Genomic DNA, 17,547 nt, shown 5'->3' with positions numbered 1-17,547 from the left:
GGAGAGAGAGAGAGAGTTGGAGAGAGAGAGAGAGAGCAGCTTGTAACTGTCCTCAGGAGGACGAGGGCTGAGCGACACAACTGTTGAACTCCCAGATCTGCGACGACGTGCAAAAGAGAAGAAGAGAAGAAAGAGGTGAGAGGAAATAAAAAGGGAAGTGCCGGAGCACAGACGGAGCCAGAGGAAAGCTAGAGGCAAAGAAGAAGAGGAGGAGAAGAGGAGGAGACTGGTCCTCAGCTGTGAAAGCTGCTCCGGTGAGTGTTTCACTCTCATTCAGTCCAGTTTCAACTCAGTTTAGTTTATATCACCCAGAATCACAACCTCCCCTCAGACGCTTTACAGTGTGTACACATAGACATCTCTGACCTTTGACCTTTAACCTCACATCGGATCAGGAACAATTCCCCAAAATAAATAGAAAAAAACTTTTACGGGGAAAAGGTAAGAACCCTTCAGGAGAGCAACAGAGGAGGATCCCTCTCCACGATGAACAGATAGAGGTCATGTGACCAGAAGAACAATAGAAACAGAGTTATTACACATGAATATGACAGAAATGCTCTCGCGCTCACAGAAAGTCACAATGCTGAGGCGGACTCATGAAGAGATTTCAAATGTCAGACAAGCCTTGAAACTCTTCACGCCGTCCGATAAACATTTATGTCCACGTGACCGAATCCCTTTAACATTACTGATAAGATGTTCATAACTGGACCAACTCGGTCGCCCTGTGCGCTCGCCACCTTTTGCGTCGCCACGGAAACGCACTGTTTCACCACCGTGTTTGGTAAACGCGCGGCGCTGACTCAATGCAGGAGCCACAAGACGACGTGAGAGGGGATTCAAGGGACTTTGAACATGGCTGCTCTGAGTATTTAAATCTTCTGGGAGCTTCACGCACGACCACGTCGAAGGGTTAGAGAGAAAAGGCCGAAAAAGAGAGAAAATATCCAGTGGGCGGCAGCTGAGTGGACGGAAATGCCTCAAAAGTTCACAGGAGAACGAGACGAGGTGTGCAGAACGCCATCTGTGAACGCACAACGCGTGGACCCTGAAGCAGGAGACCACCGGGGGCCTCACCTGTCAGCTGGCAACAGCAGGGCTCTCAAGTTTTGAAGACAGGCAAGCGTGACATTTCCATCAGCACCCCCCCCCCCCCCCAGACGGAAATTTTCGGATATCAGTCAGTCGCGCGCAGTTACAGGATGCTTTATTTTCATTGGTTGCTGGATTAAATCTCACCTAGATACAACAGATACGGGTTGTTTTCTGATTGGCTATTGTGTAGCCCATTTCTCTTTTTTGATTGGCTGATAAGTGGCTCCTCACAGCAGAACTCCAGGGGAGCGCTTGATTCCTCCACGGTGAGGGCAGCGCGGCCAGCTCATGTTTGCGCGTGCGGCACATTAAAACATTAAATAGCCGAGTTTTTTTCAGCGTGAGAAATACGATGTGTGGCGGGAGTGCGTGATTTAAGACCGAAATGCGTGAGTCTCACGCTCAATGCGTGACACTTGAGAGAGAGCCCTGCAACAGGAAACGCCGGCTACGCTTAACACGGGCTCACCGACATTAGACAAGAGGAGACTAAATAAACGTTGTCTGCTCTGATGGATTTAAGCCAGGCTTGAGTAACCTCGCCGGCCGAAGGGGACACACAAGAGAGTGGGAGGAGCCTCGTTTGGGTCTGAGCCCCTCCAGGTACGACGGCTATCTGTCAGCCCATCGGCTCATTTGCATCGGTGTTGAACATTTGCTTCCTCTTGGAAATTCAAATGATTACCGGGGAGTTCTCCTCACATCACGCAGGATATGTTTACTCACGTGTGACGAAGGTTCGATTTCTTCAGACGCTTCCACGCTCATGAGGGGGTTTCAGACCCACGCCGGGTCACTGCCGCAAAACGTCTTCCATCTTTTATTGAAGATTAATATATGCAGTACACTTGGGGGAGTCTGAATGTTCCTATTGTTCTGAGCCTACTTTTAGAAAGGGTTTTTTTCTGATAAGAGAGAAAAAAGTGATCTGCCTGAATGTAGTTATTAGGTCTATTTAAGAAGTATTTAATAATGTTGCATTAAACAAAGTCGTTTGATCAAATCTCTTCTAAATGTCGCGTTTAGGAAGTGAAATGGCAGTAAAAATGGTCCGGAAAAGTTTGTTTCAGCACAAGTTCTCTCTTCTCGTGAGTTATTGTTGTATAAGTGTTTCTCAGTGAAACAAAGTTTGTGAAACTCTGATGATAAGTGAACGTTTCCTGTATAAACATGGGGGCCTTCTTCTAAAACATCGACTCCATCACGTTGTATAACTGTCCCCCTGCACCGTTGACATGTTGTTGTTGTTGCTCCAAGCAGAGGAGGACCAGCTGTGTGGGGGGTCAGGTTTAGGTGAGGCCACTTAGGGGTTCAGGTCTGGCTCCCAGACCTCGGCCCCTCAGGCAGACGAGTTAGTACATTTTAAGGGTAAATGTTTAAATTTGGTGGACTGGATTGACAAAAAACAAGTACATTACGTACTTAAGTACAATGTTCAGGTACTAGTACTTTACTTGAGTATTTAAATTGTATTGTATTGCATCTCGGAGGGAAATATTGTACTTTTAACTTCACACTCATTTAATTGACAATATGAGTTAGTCTAGTTCTAGTAACTGAAACGTTACATTAAAAAAAACATGGGCTTTAGAAGAGGGATCTGAAGGAGGGCCCTCAGGTCTAATCAGTGCAAACTATTATGCAACAATAATTACAATATTAATAAAACAATAATTTGTTTAATGGGAGTTGTTCCTGATCCGATGTGAGGTCAAAGGTCAGGGATGTCGAATGTGTACAGACTGTAAAGCCCTCTGAGGGGAATTCCTAATTTGTGATATTGGGCTGTACAAAATAAACTGAATTGAATTCATTCAATATGTGTGTGCGCTCACGTTCTCAGATGGCGGTCTACAGTATAAACGTAGCGACGGGTAAATCCGAGTATTCGGGCACCAACAACTACATCTTCGTGACCTTGGTGGGGGAGGAAGGGGAGAGTGAGCGCACCCTGCTGGACAACCCCGGACTGGACTTCTGCCGCGGAGCGGTGAGTGTGTGTGTGGCGTGATGAAGTAGCGGACTGGTGTGTGTGTGTGTGTGTGTTCAAACGGAGCAGGTTGCGACTCTCCTCCTCCGTCAGGTGGACCAGTACAAGGTGACCAGCCCCTCCCCCCTCGGCCCCCTGCTACTGGTCAGGCTGGAGAAGCAGAGGTACTGGCTGGAAGACAACTGGTTCTGCCGCTACGTCACGGTGGAGCCACCAGGGGGAGACAAAGTGCTGACCTTCCCGTGTTACCGCTGGCTGATCGGAGACGTCAAGGTGGAGATAAGAGAGGGAACAGGTAGGAAGGAACCTCGGGGTTCAGAATCGACCAATCACGGGAGACTTCAGCTCTTGCACTAGATGCGGCAGGATGAACGTCTCTTGACAGCCAGGCATCGAGATCTATTTTGGGGCTGGCACGAGGCCAGCGACATGCCAATCCACGGCGTGTATGAACAGGTCATCCTTTCAGCCGTTATATAACCTCGGCTATGAACCTCGATGGATGGAGTGGGGTAGACTCCACGGTAGAATGAACGTGTCACCGCGTTCGGAGGCGGTCTTGTAGGCGGATCTCAGCGATCTGTCGAGGGCGACCACATCTCTCAGAGAAAGGTCTGATTGAAAGGTAACTCTCTAACCCCAGAAAGTAGTGGCAAGTTAACAAACATATCTCTTTAGCCCTTGCTAAAGGCCAGTTGGCCAGCCATTGGTCCATTGCTCCTACATACTCTACCAGGTTTGGCTCAGTCCAGCATTTATTAAAACAAAGGCGGCTCGACAGATGCAGGGGATTTAGAATTAGCGTGCCCCATAGAGTCAATGGCGACCCGGGCTCCTGAACACATGCCGGCTTCTTAGAACTGTGAGTCCACGCCATGGGGCGCTGGAGGCCGAGAGGCAAAGTCGTGACTCGCCGTACATGCGCAAAGGCCACGCCCTCTATTGCAACTGGCGGCAGAGCGTGCTGAGGTCAGGGTTTTATTTAATAAAGACAAAAAAGTCCAGTTTTTGATCTATTTCGATGGACACGCTTGTTTGCTGGATGCACCGCCCCGCCCTTCTACCAAGGCCCTCATGTTCTCACCATGCAATGCTGGACTGTAGGAGTGTCATCTTTGCTGTTTGGTTTGTAATGTGTCTGCACAGAACATTAATGTGGCGGCTGTTACATTTTCTAGAGAGCAGCTACATTTTCATACGGTTTAACCACATTTGTGAACTGTCTAAAGGTCCACTTTCCTGCCTCCTCTTCCTCCTCGCAGCGAAGACGCTGAGCGGCGACTCCTTGCCCGAGCTGCTGGCACACAGGAAGACGGAGCTGCAGCAGAGACAGGCGACGTACAGGTCCGACACCAGTAACGACACAACAAGACCGTGGCGGAGGTTGTGTGTGTATTCATCTTGGTATCAGGTGTGTCCCTGACTTTCAGGTGGCTCACGTGGACCCCGGGGATGCCCCGATGTATCGACGCCGAGACAGAAGCAGATTTACCTCAAGACGTCCGCTTCGACAACGAGAAGAGAAGCGACTTTGAACATTCATTACACTATGCGTAGGTGGTACACACACACATACTTGAACTCGCAGTCCCATGAGGACCTTGACAAAGAGATGTGAACGGGAAACAGAGCCTGGACACACACACACACACACAATAACACAAGGATATACTTTCTATTGTGTAGCATGTCCCGGTTGATCTTGCAGCTCTGTGCTGTAAACGTTGGGATTTGTAGTCCTTTTGCGCTGAACGTGAACACAGATTTCCTGTTTTCCCATACTTGTGAGGACCGGCCACTAACGACATGCATTAGCTGGCCTCTAAACCTAACCTTAACCAACCCACTGTAATGCATAGCCCCACCACTTGCCCTGACCCTAACCCAAACCTAATTCTTAGCTTGACCGTAAAACCAAGTCTGAACATTTGAACAGTCTCTAAAGTAGTGAGGCCTCGGGGACAATGTCCTCACAAACCATGAATATCTTCACTACAAGGCTTTAAGGCCGACACTCGTCCTCTCAAAGACTTTTGGTCCCGAGATGAGATCTGAGCTCCTGTCCAATCAGAACAGTGTGATCCTGTAGACAGACTTTTCTTCCCATCAGCTTGCTGGAGCTGTCTCTGAAGAAGCTGGCCATCAGTTTCGGGAAGTCCTGGAGCGACCTGGACGATTTCAAACGGATCTTCTGGAAGCTACGAAGCCCCATAGCTGGTGGGTAAATACACAGGACACACTTTTTAAATTACCTATCTTATACACAATAAATGCAACATGTTTGATATACACAATCCTTTTATGTATTTAGCTAATAATAAAAAAAGACATACAATACACGTTGTTTTATATTTGTTATGATTTATGTATGCATTAACTTATCGGAAATTACTCATTTCATAATTACATACACAATTATTAAATAACTGCCTTTTTTATATTCAACAACTGAATTGATTGTTTTTCATTGTGGCATGCATTTGTTCATGTTATTATTTCATTGTTGGCCATAAGACATCAGCATAGACCTGCCAAGAGTAGAAGCAAAGCACCATCGTTAGCGTTCATGAGGGGGAAAGGAGCTTTTCTTTTTTCGAGATGGAGATGATTGTTCATGCCAAAACAATCAATAATCAAGTGTCCAATCACAGCTTGGGGGCAGAGCCATTGCAGGTGCTTCATCATGTCTGACAAAGCCTCATGGCAGCCATGACGGACAGCCTGACAATTTGTCTGCTCTGTTTTTGATTTGCATACTGTACGGAAACTTGATGTCACAGAGAAAATCACTTCAGTTATTTAAGAAATAACTATATATATTTTATTTGGGCTTTTGATGTGGTCAGTCTTCCAGACTACTTTCTTTCAAGCATACTTGGGCCTTGATATCTTTGCTTTCCGGGGATAATGTCTTCAAGCCCAAAGTTAGCTGGCTAACATGGCTTGCTATTTTGCTAGGTAGCTGTTGATTTACAGCAGATATGGAGGTTCGTTCGACTCCAAGATGTCGGCTAGTTAATCTCCTCTCGACTAACCTCCGTCCAAGCCTCTATCACACAATGTGTTCAGCTATCACTCCGTACGATCTGTAATGTGAGTCATAGAAGTAAATGTTGTATCAAAGCTTCTTGTGAAACCTGTTCTGCATGAATGAATGCCATGAAGAATCATATAGATTAATCATCATCGAGGCAGCTTCATACGAGGTGAACTAGAATACATCTGATCTTTGAAATTAATTAATTAAATTACAAAACACTCCACTACACCTCTCACCTCAAAGCCTTTCTTAGTTTCTCACATCTTCAACCTGAAACACTACAGCCAATTCTATTTGTGATTCTGTACCGCCACCAGGTCCATATTCATTCTTCCATATTGACCAGGTAGAATATTATATATTATTTCTCCTTAAAAAATTTATTTTTGTTATTATTCTTAATTTTATTAAAGTTGTTATTGTGATGTTGATAATGATGGATGTTGATATTCTCCTTCTGTTGGATTCGATTGGCTTCTGGACCAGAGAGAGTAACTTCACAGGCACAAGCGCGCCTCACACTGCTTCTTTGTTTGATCTACTGTTTGCATTTGAACGCTTTTACCACTTCCCTCTCTCTGTCAGGACCACAACCTCAACCTCAATCTTTTTGAATTTATACTACTGAGTGTAACTATAGTCAAAAAAAGTCTAACCAGATGTGCAACTCTGACAGTGCTACATAAGAAAATTTAAAGCGATTATTTGATGATTATTTAAAGATACCATTTCTCAATATAACAGAGGGACTCTCCTTTTTTAGTCTTTAGTCAGATTGAGATTGTGTTGTTTGTGCTCAGTCTCTCAGGAATGACACTGTGGACGACGATATAGCCCTCTGAAGAAAGAGACAGTGAAGAAGAAGGAGGTCCCTGCTCCTATCCCTTCCTCAAACAAAACCAAGAAACTGAAAACGAAGCTTGACAGCATCTATGCTCAACTAATCTTCAAGAATCCCGAAATTTTTTTGAGATATCTTAATACAAATATAAGAGAGAATGCCCTGCAGCAGCCTATTATTACTCATCAAAAAAAAAAAAAAAAAAAATAAAGTCTTTCAGTTTTCTCTTCAGCACTGTCAGAGAGTGCTGACACAGGAGCAGAGCTGTGGGAGCCCTAGAGCCTATATACTTCATGAATGAACTCTTTATTGAAAACTTTTAAAAAATTAGACAAGATTATATTAGGGACTTATGCCCATGCCCATCTGTCCTCAAGTGAAATGTGGATGGAAACCGGGAAACCGTGGTGTATGTATGTATATTTTTTTTTTTTTTTCCGTGACCAATGACCAATTATCTTTCTACGGTTCTACTCAACACACGTCTACTGTCTCCCCCCCCCCCATCCTGCGCTGGTTTAAAGGCGTTTTTTTTTTAAGGCTCTTATCTCTATTAGATATTATCAATGTCTCTAACACAGCGCCACACACACCTCAAAAGTGGCTGTTATTAAACCTCTCTGAAGAAAGAGCCCTCTGGGATCAGAGGTGTTGGCTAAACTACAGACCGATCTCCCTCTCCTCTCTCTCTCCAAGATCTGAGAAAGTGGTCAAAAAATCAGTTGTCGACTTTCTACATCAAACACCACACAGCGAGCACAGGTGAAAACAAAAAACCTCTTAATGGCAGCAGATAAAGGACTCTCTCTCCTCTCTGGTCTTGTTAGACCTTAGTGCTGCATTCGACACCATTGACCAAGAGCACCAACAAAAAAAATTCAAGTCTTAAAGACAAAAAAAAACATGATGACCTGCAACAACTTGATGTTAAACTCAGACAAACCAAGTAATTTTAATCGCCCTGAGCACCTCAGAGATCAATGATGGGTTTTTGTAGACGGCATTGCCCTAGCATCTCTTGGTTATCTTTTTCGATCGACTTGTCCTTAAACCCACGTAAAGCAAATCTCTCCCTCCCCTCCAGATCCAGATGAATGCAGTTCTGTTTAAACTAAAAAAAAAAAAAAAGATCACTCACTCCTGCTACTAGCTGCTCTGCTGGCTCCAGTAAAATCAAGAAAATCTTTTTAAAATTCTTCTTAACGTACAAAGCCATCATATCTTAAGTAGTTGTAGTAATTACCCCACCAGAGAGCTCAGCTCACTAAAATGCGGACTACTTTGTAGTTCTAGAGTCTTAAAAAGTAGAATGGGAGCCAGAGCTGGTTATCAAACTCTCTCTTTATGGAACCAGCTCCAATTTCAGTCCTGAATCAGGTTCAGCCCTGGGATAGCTGCTATATGCAGGCTAGGCTAGGGCCGGGGATGTTTAGGATGCACACTGGTACCTATCTCTTTTTTTCTCTAAGGATGATGAATTCATCTCTCAATCACACGTTACTAACTCTGCTTTCTCACTTCTTCTTTTGACTCATGTGGTCTGGGACCATGGACCCACAGCAGATCCCATCTGCCTGATGGATCATCGAGGTCTGGGGTCGTGGAATTTTCCTGCTCTGACTCGCGCACTGTCCTGTTGAGACCGCCCACTCCGCCAAGTGTAGTTTTTCAATCAAAAAGTCCTCATACCTGTAACTACAGAATATGTTCATGACTCCCAAAACAACATATATGACTAAAATCACACGTCATGTGACTGTTGTATTTAACATTTTAAACACGTGAAACCAAACTATTTGGTTAAGTTAAAGAAAATGTCAGGATTTGGGGGAAAGTACATAAGCTACGTAGCTACGTAACTTACTTACTTCAATGTAATCACATTTGCTTTCAACTCCTGTGTTTGTTGGAGCCATCCCTCCATCCCAACCTCCTTCCTGTGCTTCGTCACTCTTTATGCTACGTCACCTGACACATTTGGCTGATTTCGGTGAAGACAGCTGGCGATAACTATAACTATTAGACTTGACTAGCAAGTACGTTAGATGGTACATTAGATGATAGATAGATAGATAGATACTTTATTAATCCCCAAGGGGAAATTTGTCGTAGCAGTAGGAGCACCAATAAACTAAACACACGAGAAAAAAAAAAAATATATAAAAAACACGGATGAAAGATATAGATGTATACAAGAAGTATACAAAGTAAAATATATATGTATATATACAACATATATGCATACACAATAAAATACTAATGACTAAAATTAAATTAAATATTAAAATATTAAATATAGACAGTGTGCAAAATGCAAAGTGTGTGTATGTGTGTAGTGTAAATGAAAATGAAATGTGTGTGTATGTGTGTAGTGTAAATAAATAAATGAAATGTGTGAAGTGCAGATCAACATAGTGTATATGGAGTTATTATTGCAGTTATTGCACTAGGATCTGGCAAGAGGTGATCTGTTATAGAGCCTCATAGCCGTCGGCAGGAATGTTCTCCTGTATCTGATGGTACGGATGTACCCGACAACGACCTCCAGCGTTAACGACTCATCCAGTGTGTGTGTGTTGTACTCAGAGTACTGTATGGACCACTGGAAGGAGGACGGGTTCTTTGGCTATCAGTGTCTGAACGGCTCCAACCCGAGGATGATCCAGAGGTGCAAGAAGCTGCCAGAGAACTTCCCTGTGGTACCGGACATGGTGCAGAGCTCCATGGCTCCGAGGACCAACCTGGACAAAGAACTCAAGGTGAAGAAATATTGCCGCTATACAAATGATTGTGACGCAACAAACACAGCAGACTGTCTGTTCATTCATCTCGTACTCTCTGCTCCTTTCATGTCCACCTTCTTCTTAATGTTCTACCTGACCAGGCAGGTAATATCTACCTGCAGGACTATGCCATCATGGACGGGGTTCCCACCAACACAATCAGGGGCAAACCTCAGTTCATCGCTGCTCCTCTCTGTCTCCTGTACCAACACCCGGATGACGGACTCATACCTATTGCTATACAGGTATATCATTTACACCCGTCATGCACCTGTACAGAAGTTTGGAACTCGACATGTCACGGATGTGCATGCACACAATCACACAGGCTTATGTTCAATGAAACTTGACGAGCACCTGTAAATTAAGCAATGACATCTTTAGGTTTTAGAATAAGTTATTGGAGGATTAAATATGTTTTGAAAGTCTCAAAACCTGAGATTCATAAATGCATCCTTAGAACACTAAAGATATAAGAATATTGAATGTAAATCTAATAGAAAATATTAGAAACTTGGGCGGGGAGGTCCTACACATGAGACGTTCAGGTTCCCTTCCATGCAGTGGACTAACGGTTCCCCCTCCTGGTCCCCAGCTCGAGCAGACTCCGAGCCTGGACACGCCCATATTCCTGCCCAGAGACCCGCCCCTGGCCTGGCTATTGGCTAAAATGTGGGTGCGTCACTCCGAGTTCCAGGTGTTCCAGCTGCTGTCTCACCTGCTCAGGACTCACCTGGTGATAGAGGTGTTTTGTGTGGCCACCCTGAGACAGCTGCCGGCCGTGCACCCGGTTTACAAGGTACGTCTTGTTCTTCAGAACTCTACTTTACAGTTAGTCCTCGTCTCCGATTGGTTGTTTTTCTTCAAATGCAAAAGGGAGCAGGGATACCAGATTATCTGCCTCATGTACTACTATCAAGATGTAGTGACACATATGACAACATGTGTTGTTTTCACAAGAGTTTTCACAAAATAAGAGTTCCCAACTGCAAAGAGAGAACCAGGCTTTGATTTGAGACACGCGGGTCTTAATTTATCACGTCCCTTGTCCTTTAGTTAACACACATTAAACATTATTTACACATGTACCTGCTTATCTTCATTCATACATTCCCATAGCACTAATTATATAGATATTGTTGCTGTGCATTCATGAGTTCATGTTGCTTATTTGATTGCAGTCATGTGACTCAACACACCCTGCAGAGATATGGCTCACAATCTCCACCTTTTTTAAAAGCAAGCTTTTAATTTGAAAGATCTGCAGGAAGTGCTGGGTTTCACTGATTTCACTTGACAACAATAACAAAAGTCAAATACATAATTAGTGAATAAAAACATACTCTAGTTAGGAAGAGAAAGCGACATGAATACTGTGTCTTGTCCAGCGTTTACCGGGTGACCTGTCAGAGAGTGGGTCACACGGTTCTTCTTCCAGACCGTGATGAGTCGGCTCCTTTGTCACTGCTCTTCTTTTAGACTTCTTCTTCTTCTTCTTTTCATCTGTGTCTTCCCCAATGCAGCTCCTGGCTCCCCATCTGCGTTTCACCCTAGAGATCAACTGTAGGGGGCGCACGCAGCTCCTCTCGCCAAATGGCATCTTCAAGCGGGTGTGTCACTGGGCCCGGCGCCTCATCTCAGACCTGCTGTGGATTTCATAACTGACGGGCGTTCTGTGTGCAGGTGGTCTCCACGGGGGGGGAAGGCATGGTGGTTCTGGCTCAGAGGGAGTACAAGGTGCTGACCTACCGCTCCCTGCAGCCGCCCATGGACTTCCCCGACAGAGGCGTGTCCCAGCTCCCAAACTACTTCTACAGGGAGCACAGTCTGATGCTGTGGGAGGCCATACTCGGGTATCAGAGAAGTTACAGCGTCCTTTTATATAATCATTTTGTGTATCACGAGTGTGATGGGATATGTAGGTGCTCGGTAGCTTCTAAAGCCATTTAAATCCTTCAGATTGGAATGACCAGTAAACATATTTCACTCTATTATTTATGTTGTACGCCGACCATTTTACCAGATTTACTATTTACTCACCATCCGCACTGGATACGTCTCTAAAGAAAATGAATATAGTACACAGATGTCTTTATTATTGTCCTCCAATCTATACCCTGATACTTTAAAATCTTTAAAACACTTATAATGCCAAATGTACTCCTAAATAGATGATGACATCATCAGCGTAAAGAGATATTTTGTTGACGCTCTGGCTTTTCAGTGCAAGCGGTTCAATTAATTGATCAAATAAAAGTGATGACAGAGGACGCTCTGGTGGGAGCTGATGTGTTATGTAATAAGGATTTTGCAATCGAGAACTTTTAGCATATTAATTAGTGCTGTGAAAAATAACGCGTTATGATTAAATTACAGGATTAATTAGTTAATTTTTTTTAACGCATTTAACGCATGCGCAGAATGAGCTTCCAATACGTCTGTTGTTGGTCGTCTCTACAGCAGCATGTCATTCTGTCTCTAGTGTCGCGTTAACACGACTCCGATCTCCGTCTTGCGTGCGGGAGAGCTCTGACCAGAAAAAGTCACCTGCACCCCCCTGTCAACAACTCTTCTCCGCTCGCGCGCGGCAGGGCTCAGCCGCGATGCGTGCACACTGGTGAGCAAGTTATGTGCACCCCTGTGTATAAATGTATATATCCGTCTTTTGTCATAAATCTTTATGTTCTCACAAAAATATACCGAGAATATCGGTAATATGTGATTAATCATGATTAATCCACAGAAACCTGTGATTAATTTGATTAAAATTTTTAATCGTTTCACAGCCCTAATATTAATACAAAATGTGGTCGTGGATAATTTGTTGGATAAAATTTAATTTCTCGTTTAAAAGTTATACCGGACAGTAAAAGTACAATGAAGTACCAACTATTTGTTTGCATTGTAAACTTCATAAAATTAACCTTTGTTGCATGAATATACAAATCATTGTTTTGAACGGGCAGGATGTAGACACACACATTTGTGATTTTGGGCTACCCAAAACAAACTGAATTTAATTGATTTTTCACTTCTGTAATATAATTGGAGAATGTTGAGTCTTCAGGGAAGGAAGAGTTTCAAACTGTTTACACAAGACAAGATGTTTCATTTTCATCCATAAACACTGCAAGACAAGATGTTTCATTTCCATCCATAAACACTGCAAGACAAGATGTTTCATTTCCATCCATAAACACTGCATGACAAGGAGTCTTGTTTTGGCTCGTACGCTCGGCTGTATTTCTGTGTATCGGGATGAGTTTCCAGTCTTTAGTGTATATTAAATGCTCTTGATCGGCGGACACCACTGAGGCCCCGATGCATTTAAAGGATACCTCTTCCTTCAGTTTCGTTTCAGGTGTAGTCGGCCTGTACTACCAGTCAGACCACGACGTCCAGGAGGACCCGGAGCTCCAAGCCTGGATCAGAGACATCTCGCAGGAAGGCTTCGCAGAACTCCCCAACTTCGGTCAGTTGTTAACATCCCGCATTCCTATCTTCATTAAAAACCACACTTCCATCGGGAAATCTCAACGGTACTGAAGGTTTTAGAAAATCCTCGTGACGGGTGGCCATTAAGTGAACTGCGTTATTACATCACGATCGTAAATTAAATTTAGGATAATGCTCCTAATAAATATCTTTCTGTGTACAAATTGCTTCATTTCACCAAAAAAATATCCACGCTGCGTAGCTAAGGTACAAGAGGAGGCCGGTTCCACCAAGCAGGAGGCATCAGACCCACCAGGTCCAATGGACCCTATGAGACGTGAAGTCACAAGAACTCGGGGGAGGAAGCAGAGTTCATAATGTGTGATGGAGAGATGAAAATTCATTGTTAAGGAGAGAGAGAGAAGAGGAGATAGGTGCTCAGTGTATCATAAAACGTCCCCCAGCAGCCTATTAGCCTATAGCAGCATCTCTCGGGGCGGGACCAGGTGAACCTGATTCAGCCCCAGTGGCGTGCCGTGGGCCTGGGGCCTGGGCCTTCAGTGAGGTCCTACACAGTCCCACCCGAATTAATCCACCTCTTATTACATCATTATGATGCCATGGCTCTAGACACGATACAGGTAGACAGAGACGCAGGAGAACCAGGCGTTGCGTCACCTTGAAATTGACATTTCTCTTCAGAGAATTGCAGGGGAAGAGTACAATACAGTACAGTTCAACTAATAGGCAAGAACATAGTCGAGTGCAACAGAGTTATATTAATATTCTTCTTCTATCCATTTCTGGTCCACAAACTTTTAGCTTTAAGTCCAACTTTTTTTTACAGTGTGTTCACTAAACAGCGCATTGTCACCCAAAGCAGTTTCACCGTGATGATGAAGATGACAGTTCCTGTTTACCCAAACACATGATACAATTAATGAGTCTTTTCAATATGTCCCTCTTGTTCTTCACCTGTGCAGCTCCGTTGCCACGTGTTCGTTGATCTGTAGATCCGCTCCGTGTCCCCAAACGTTTTCAAAGCACCGGTGCTTGTAAGCGCCGAGCCGTACTTTTGGTGTCTCGTTGCTGCCTTGGTTAGACAACTCAAGTTTGCAAAGCCAGTGTGGCTCCAAACACCAAATCGATCACTTGCAACAGGCATTCCCAGCAGTCCGGTGTGCAGAGCTTCTCGGAGCCTGAGCCGTTGGTCGCGCTCGTAGTTGGAACTTTGAAAGTGGCGAACGAACCCCTTCCCCGCCTGTGACGACGGGCTTTGTAGCGTCGGCGTCGGTCTTAAAGTTCGTTGAGAATGGCCTTATAATTATATCCTCGACCAAATCGATATCTTCTCCTCCTTCCGCCATTGTGGGTTGAACAAACAGCTTAGTAGTACGCGAATTATTTCGTTTATCAAATTCAGTTTCCTAGTTCTGAGGTATACCTGCCCATAGGCCCCGCCTCTCAATATTGGTAATCCAATCAAAAGACGTGCAGCACTACGCCTGCTCGCTGCTCCTGTGCCGGTTCCGGGGCCAGCTAGAAGGCCTACAGGAGCCAACTCTAAAGCTGATTGGTTGACACAAAATGTTCATTCCCATTCACTTTAAGCTACCAGCGCCCGCAATGTTGATTCTGCAGGCCTAAGGGCAGATGTTAGCCCCCTGGCAACACACGATGGCTGAATATGATTGGCTAAAAGATCTAACATAAAGACCAGCCCTCCAAATCTCAAGCTGGGGCTGGCAGCAGTGCAACCAAGAGGAATGCTATGAAATTAAGAGAATAACTCTTACTCTGGGAAATAATTGAATACATATTTGTGGGAAAATATATTTAGAAAAAAATTATATTCTGATGATGTTTAGGCCAGCAGAGAAGGCCTTGCTGGCCCTAACGGCCCGCCACTGTTCAGCCCTCACTATAAGACTCTCAAGAGGAAAGTCTTCAGTCTCCTCTACATGAGGTGTGTGATGTGTACCGCATGTCACATGTGTACGGACGTTGCAGGAACTACTCCGATGAAGCTTGACATTTGTGCCTGTAATTGGTGATGATGGTGGATGTGTGCTCAGGTCTGCCCAGTACGCTCGGCACCAGAGAGGAGCTCTCCACCCTGCTGTCGGTGGCCATCTTCAACAGCACCGCCCAGCACGCCGCCACCAACAACGGACAGGTGCTGACCACCGCGAGGAGCCCGACCCCAGAGGGGCTTCAGCTCATTCCCTCTCTTCTTGTTCCTTCCCAGTTTGACTGGTGCGCCTGGGTGCCCAACACCCCGTGCACGATGAGACAACCCGCACCCACGGACAAGGATGCGGTCACCATGGAGATGATCATGGCCACCCTCCCGGACGTCAGCCAGTCCTGTGTGCAGATGGCCATCACGTGGCATCTGGGGCGGGCGCAGCCAGACGCAGTGAGTCCACCTGGCAAGAGATCGTATGCTGTATATATTACATTTTGACATCACTGATAGGTAAAAAGGTTCAAGTGAGAAATACATTATAGTGGTCGTCCATGTTCTCAGTCTGAGCGACATTCATAGTTTTCTCTGTTGTGTTTATTTAGGATTTAAGAACAGGTGAAAAAGGTGTTTGTTGCTGTGATACTCATTCTGGCCACAAGAGGCACCGCTATCCCATGTTCTGAATCAGCGATGTACCCCCGAACTTGCCATTTTTGGTTAAATACACCGCACTGTGCCATCAGCATCCGATTTATTAAAGAATATATACAATTCTGTTTTTGAACTAACACTCATATTCGATTTTAAAATTATTTTTTTGATGGATGCTCATTTTAAATAAATGTTTCTACAAATCTCACGTACCCACTAGAGTGTCTTGACGTGCCCCCATTTGAGAACCACGGTTCTAAACACACGACTTGTCTCTTGGACAAACTAGTTTTGCACTTCAGCCTCTTGTGGACGAAATGAGTATTACATAAATATTGTAATACTATTCTAAAAACAATCTGCTCAACCTTTTACTATTCTAAAAAACAATCTGCTCAACCTTTTTTCCCCACTTACATTTCTGTGTAGTGATTCAATGTTGTAAAAAACATTGAGAAGAAAAGGTCAGAAAGCTAAAAAAATAATTATTTGTATGAATATAAGACTATTTATGATTTGTATGAATTTGCCACCTGTTCTCAAGTCTTAACCCCTGAAGAGAAAAACATTGAGACAACCAGACGTTTGTTCTCCTGGCCTTTATTTATTTACGACACAACATTAAAACATGACAATAGAGGGGAATGGACTTTACTCTATCTGGAAAATAATTAACCCAGAACAAGGTGTCTGAACACACGGTTTCTGTTTCCATAGCGACCATTAATCAATCAGATAATTAAAGATATAAACAAGAATGGGCACTCGGTACAGCGCATACCTTCGCATATCACAAGATTGGGCATTAAATTATGAACATTTTGGCATTATTTGCATGCCAATTGGATATAAATATGGTAAAAAGATGTTGACCTTTTCATGACCTTGACCATGGCCTTTGACCCGATCGATCCCAAAATCTAATCAAATGGTCCCTGGATAATAACCAATCATCCCACCAAATTTCATGTGATTCGGTTTAATACTTTTTTACTTGTGCGAATAACACGCATACAAATAAATAAATAAATAAATACACGGCGATCAAAACATAACCTTCCGCATTTTCAATGCGAAGGTAATGATGAAGCACACTGAGGTTTTCAAGAAAATATGAATGAGATAAATGTGGGAAGGTGTGTATGATTGACCAGAAAACATCACTTTAAAACATGAACATCTAGTTCACGTTGTCAATTCAGGTTAGATTTTGTAATTTAGCGCTATGAACAGAAACATTAATCAATCAGCAAATTATAATAGTGGTTTTAAAAAAGTAGTGACAGTCAGAGAATGAAAACAAATGTTTTAACCAGGTTTTTTTCTTTTAACCCAATATTTAATACAAATATACACACGTGTTTCCTTCCACCCAGATTCCGTTGGGCCAATATGCAGAGGAGCACTTCACTGAGGGGCGGGCCCAGGAGCAGATTGACAGCTTCACGGCCAAGCTGAAGGAGATCGAGGAGCACATCTGGAGTCAGAACGAAGGACTGGAGCTCCAGTACCTGCTTCTCCTGCCCAGCCGCGTCGAAAACAGCATCACCATCTAGAGACCATCATCACGAGTCACGACATTGAAGCATTAAAGATAACATTTTCAGTGGAATGCCGGAGACGGAGAACTTCGTTGGTTTCTGAAAAATTCACATCGGGTGGTCAACAGGGGTCAAAGGTCATGGTCCAGGGGTTGGTGGTCAGTCGATGTACCTTGGCAGCAGCAGCAGCTGAAAGCTC

The 17,547-nt window shown here is 44.1% G+C and overlaps 1 protein-coding gene across 5 annotated transcripts; it reads left to right on the top strand.

Annotated features, from left to right (window-relative positions):
• The first annotated feature begins 22 nt into the window (after window positions 1-22).
• alox12 (arachidonate 12-lipoxygenase) lies at window positions 23-17,419 on the top strand. 5 transcript variants are annotated; one of them, XM_056443185.1, is made up of 15 exons: window positions 23-254; window positions 2,942-3,088; window positions 3,182-3,383; window positions 4,351-4,432; window positions 4,519-4,641; window positions 5,199-5,305; window positions 9,556-9,728; window positions 9,854-9,997; window positions 10,348-10,551; window positions 11,276-11,362; window positions 11,436-11,605; window positions 13,103-13,224; window positions 15,263-15,363; window positions 15,436-15,606; window positions 17,184-17,419. In XM_056443185.1, the coding sequence occupies exons 2-15, from the start codon at window positions 2,942-2,944 to the stop codon at window positions 17,361-17,363; spliced, it is 2,013 nt and encodes a 670-aa protein (XP_056299160.1). In that variant the 5' UTR covers window positions 23-254; the 3' UTR covers window positions 17,364-17,419. The 5 variants fall into 5 exon arrangements, with proteins under 5 accessions (XP_056299160.1, XP_056299158.1, XP_056299157.1 ...); XM_056443183.1 differs by lacking the exon at window positions 23-254 and adding an exon at window positions 1,385-1,701; XM_056443182.1 differs by lacking the exon at window positions 23-254 and adding an exon at window positions 1,759-1,835 and having other exon boundaries at window positions 9,875-9,997.
• The last annotated feature ends 128 nt before the right edge of the window (window positions 17,420-17,547 follow it).

The sequence above is a fragment of the Pseudoliparis swirei genome, chromosome 21, assembly GCF_029220125.1.
Source record: "Pseudoliparis swirei isolate HS2019 ecotype Mariana Trench chromosome 21, NWPU_hadal_v1, whole genome shotgun sequence".
Lineage (NCBI taxonomy): Eukaryota > Metazoa > Chordata > Actinopteri > Perciformes > Liparidae > Pseudoliparis > Pseudoliparis swirei.
Note: the sequence above shows the minus strand (reverse complement) of the source record. Positions and strands in the feature narration are given on the sequence as shown.

Coding starts and splice junctions, on each gene's coding strand:
- alox12 (XM_056443181.1), top strand. CDS start 1,776: ATGATTACCGGGGAGTTCTCCTCACATCACGCAGGATATGTTTACTCA. Junction 5,306..9,555: donor GCTACGAAGCCCCATAGCTG/GTGGGTAAATAC, acceptor TGTTGTACTCAG/AGTACTGTATGGACCACTGG. Junction 11,363..11,435: donor CAAATGGCATCTTCAAGCGG/GTGTGTCACTGG, acceptor TTCTGTGTGCAG/GTGGTCTCCACGGGGGGGGA.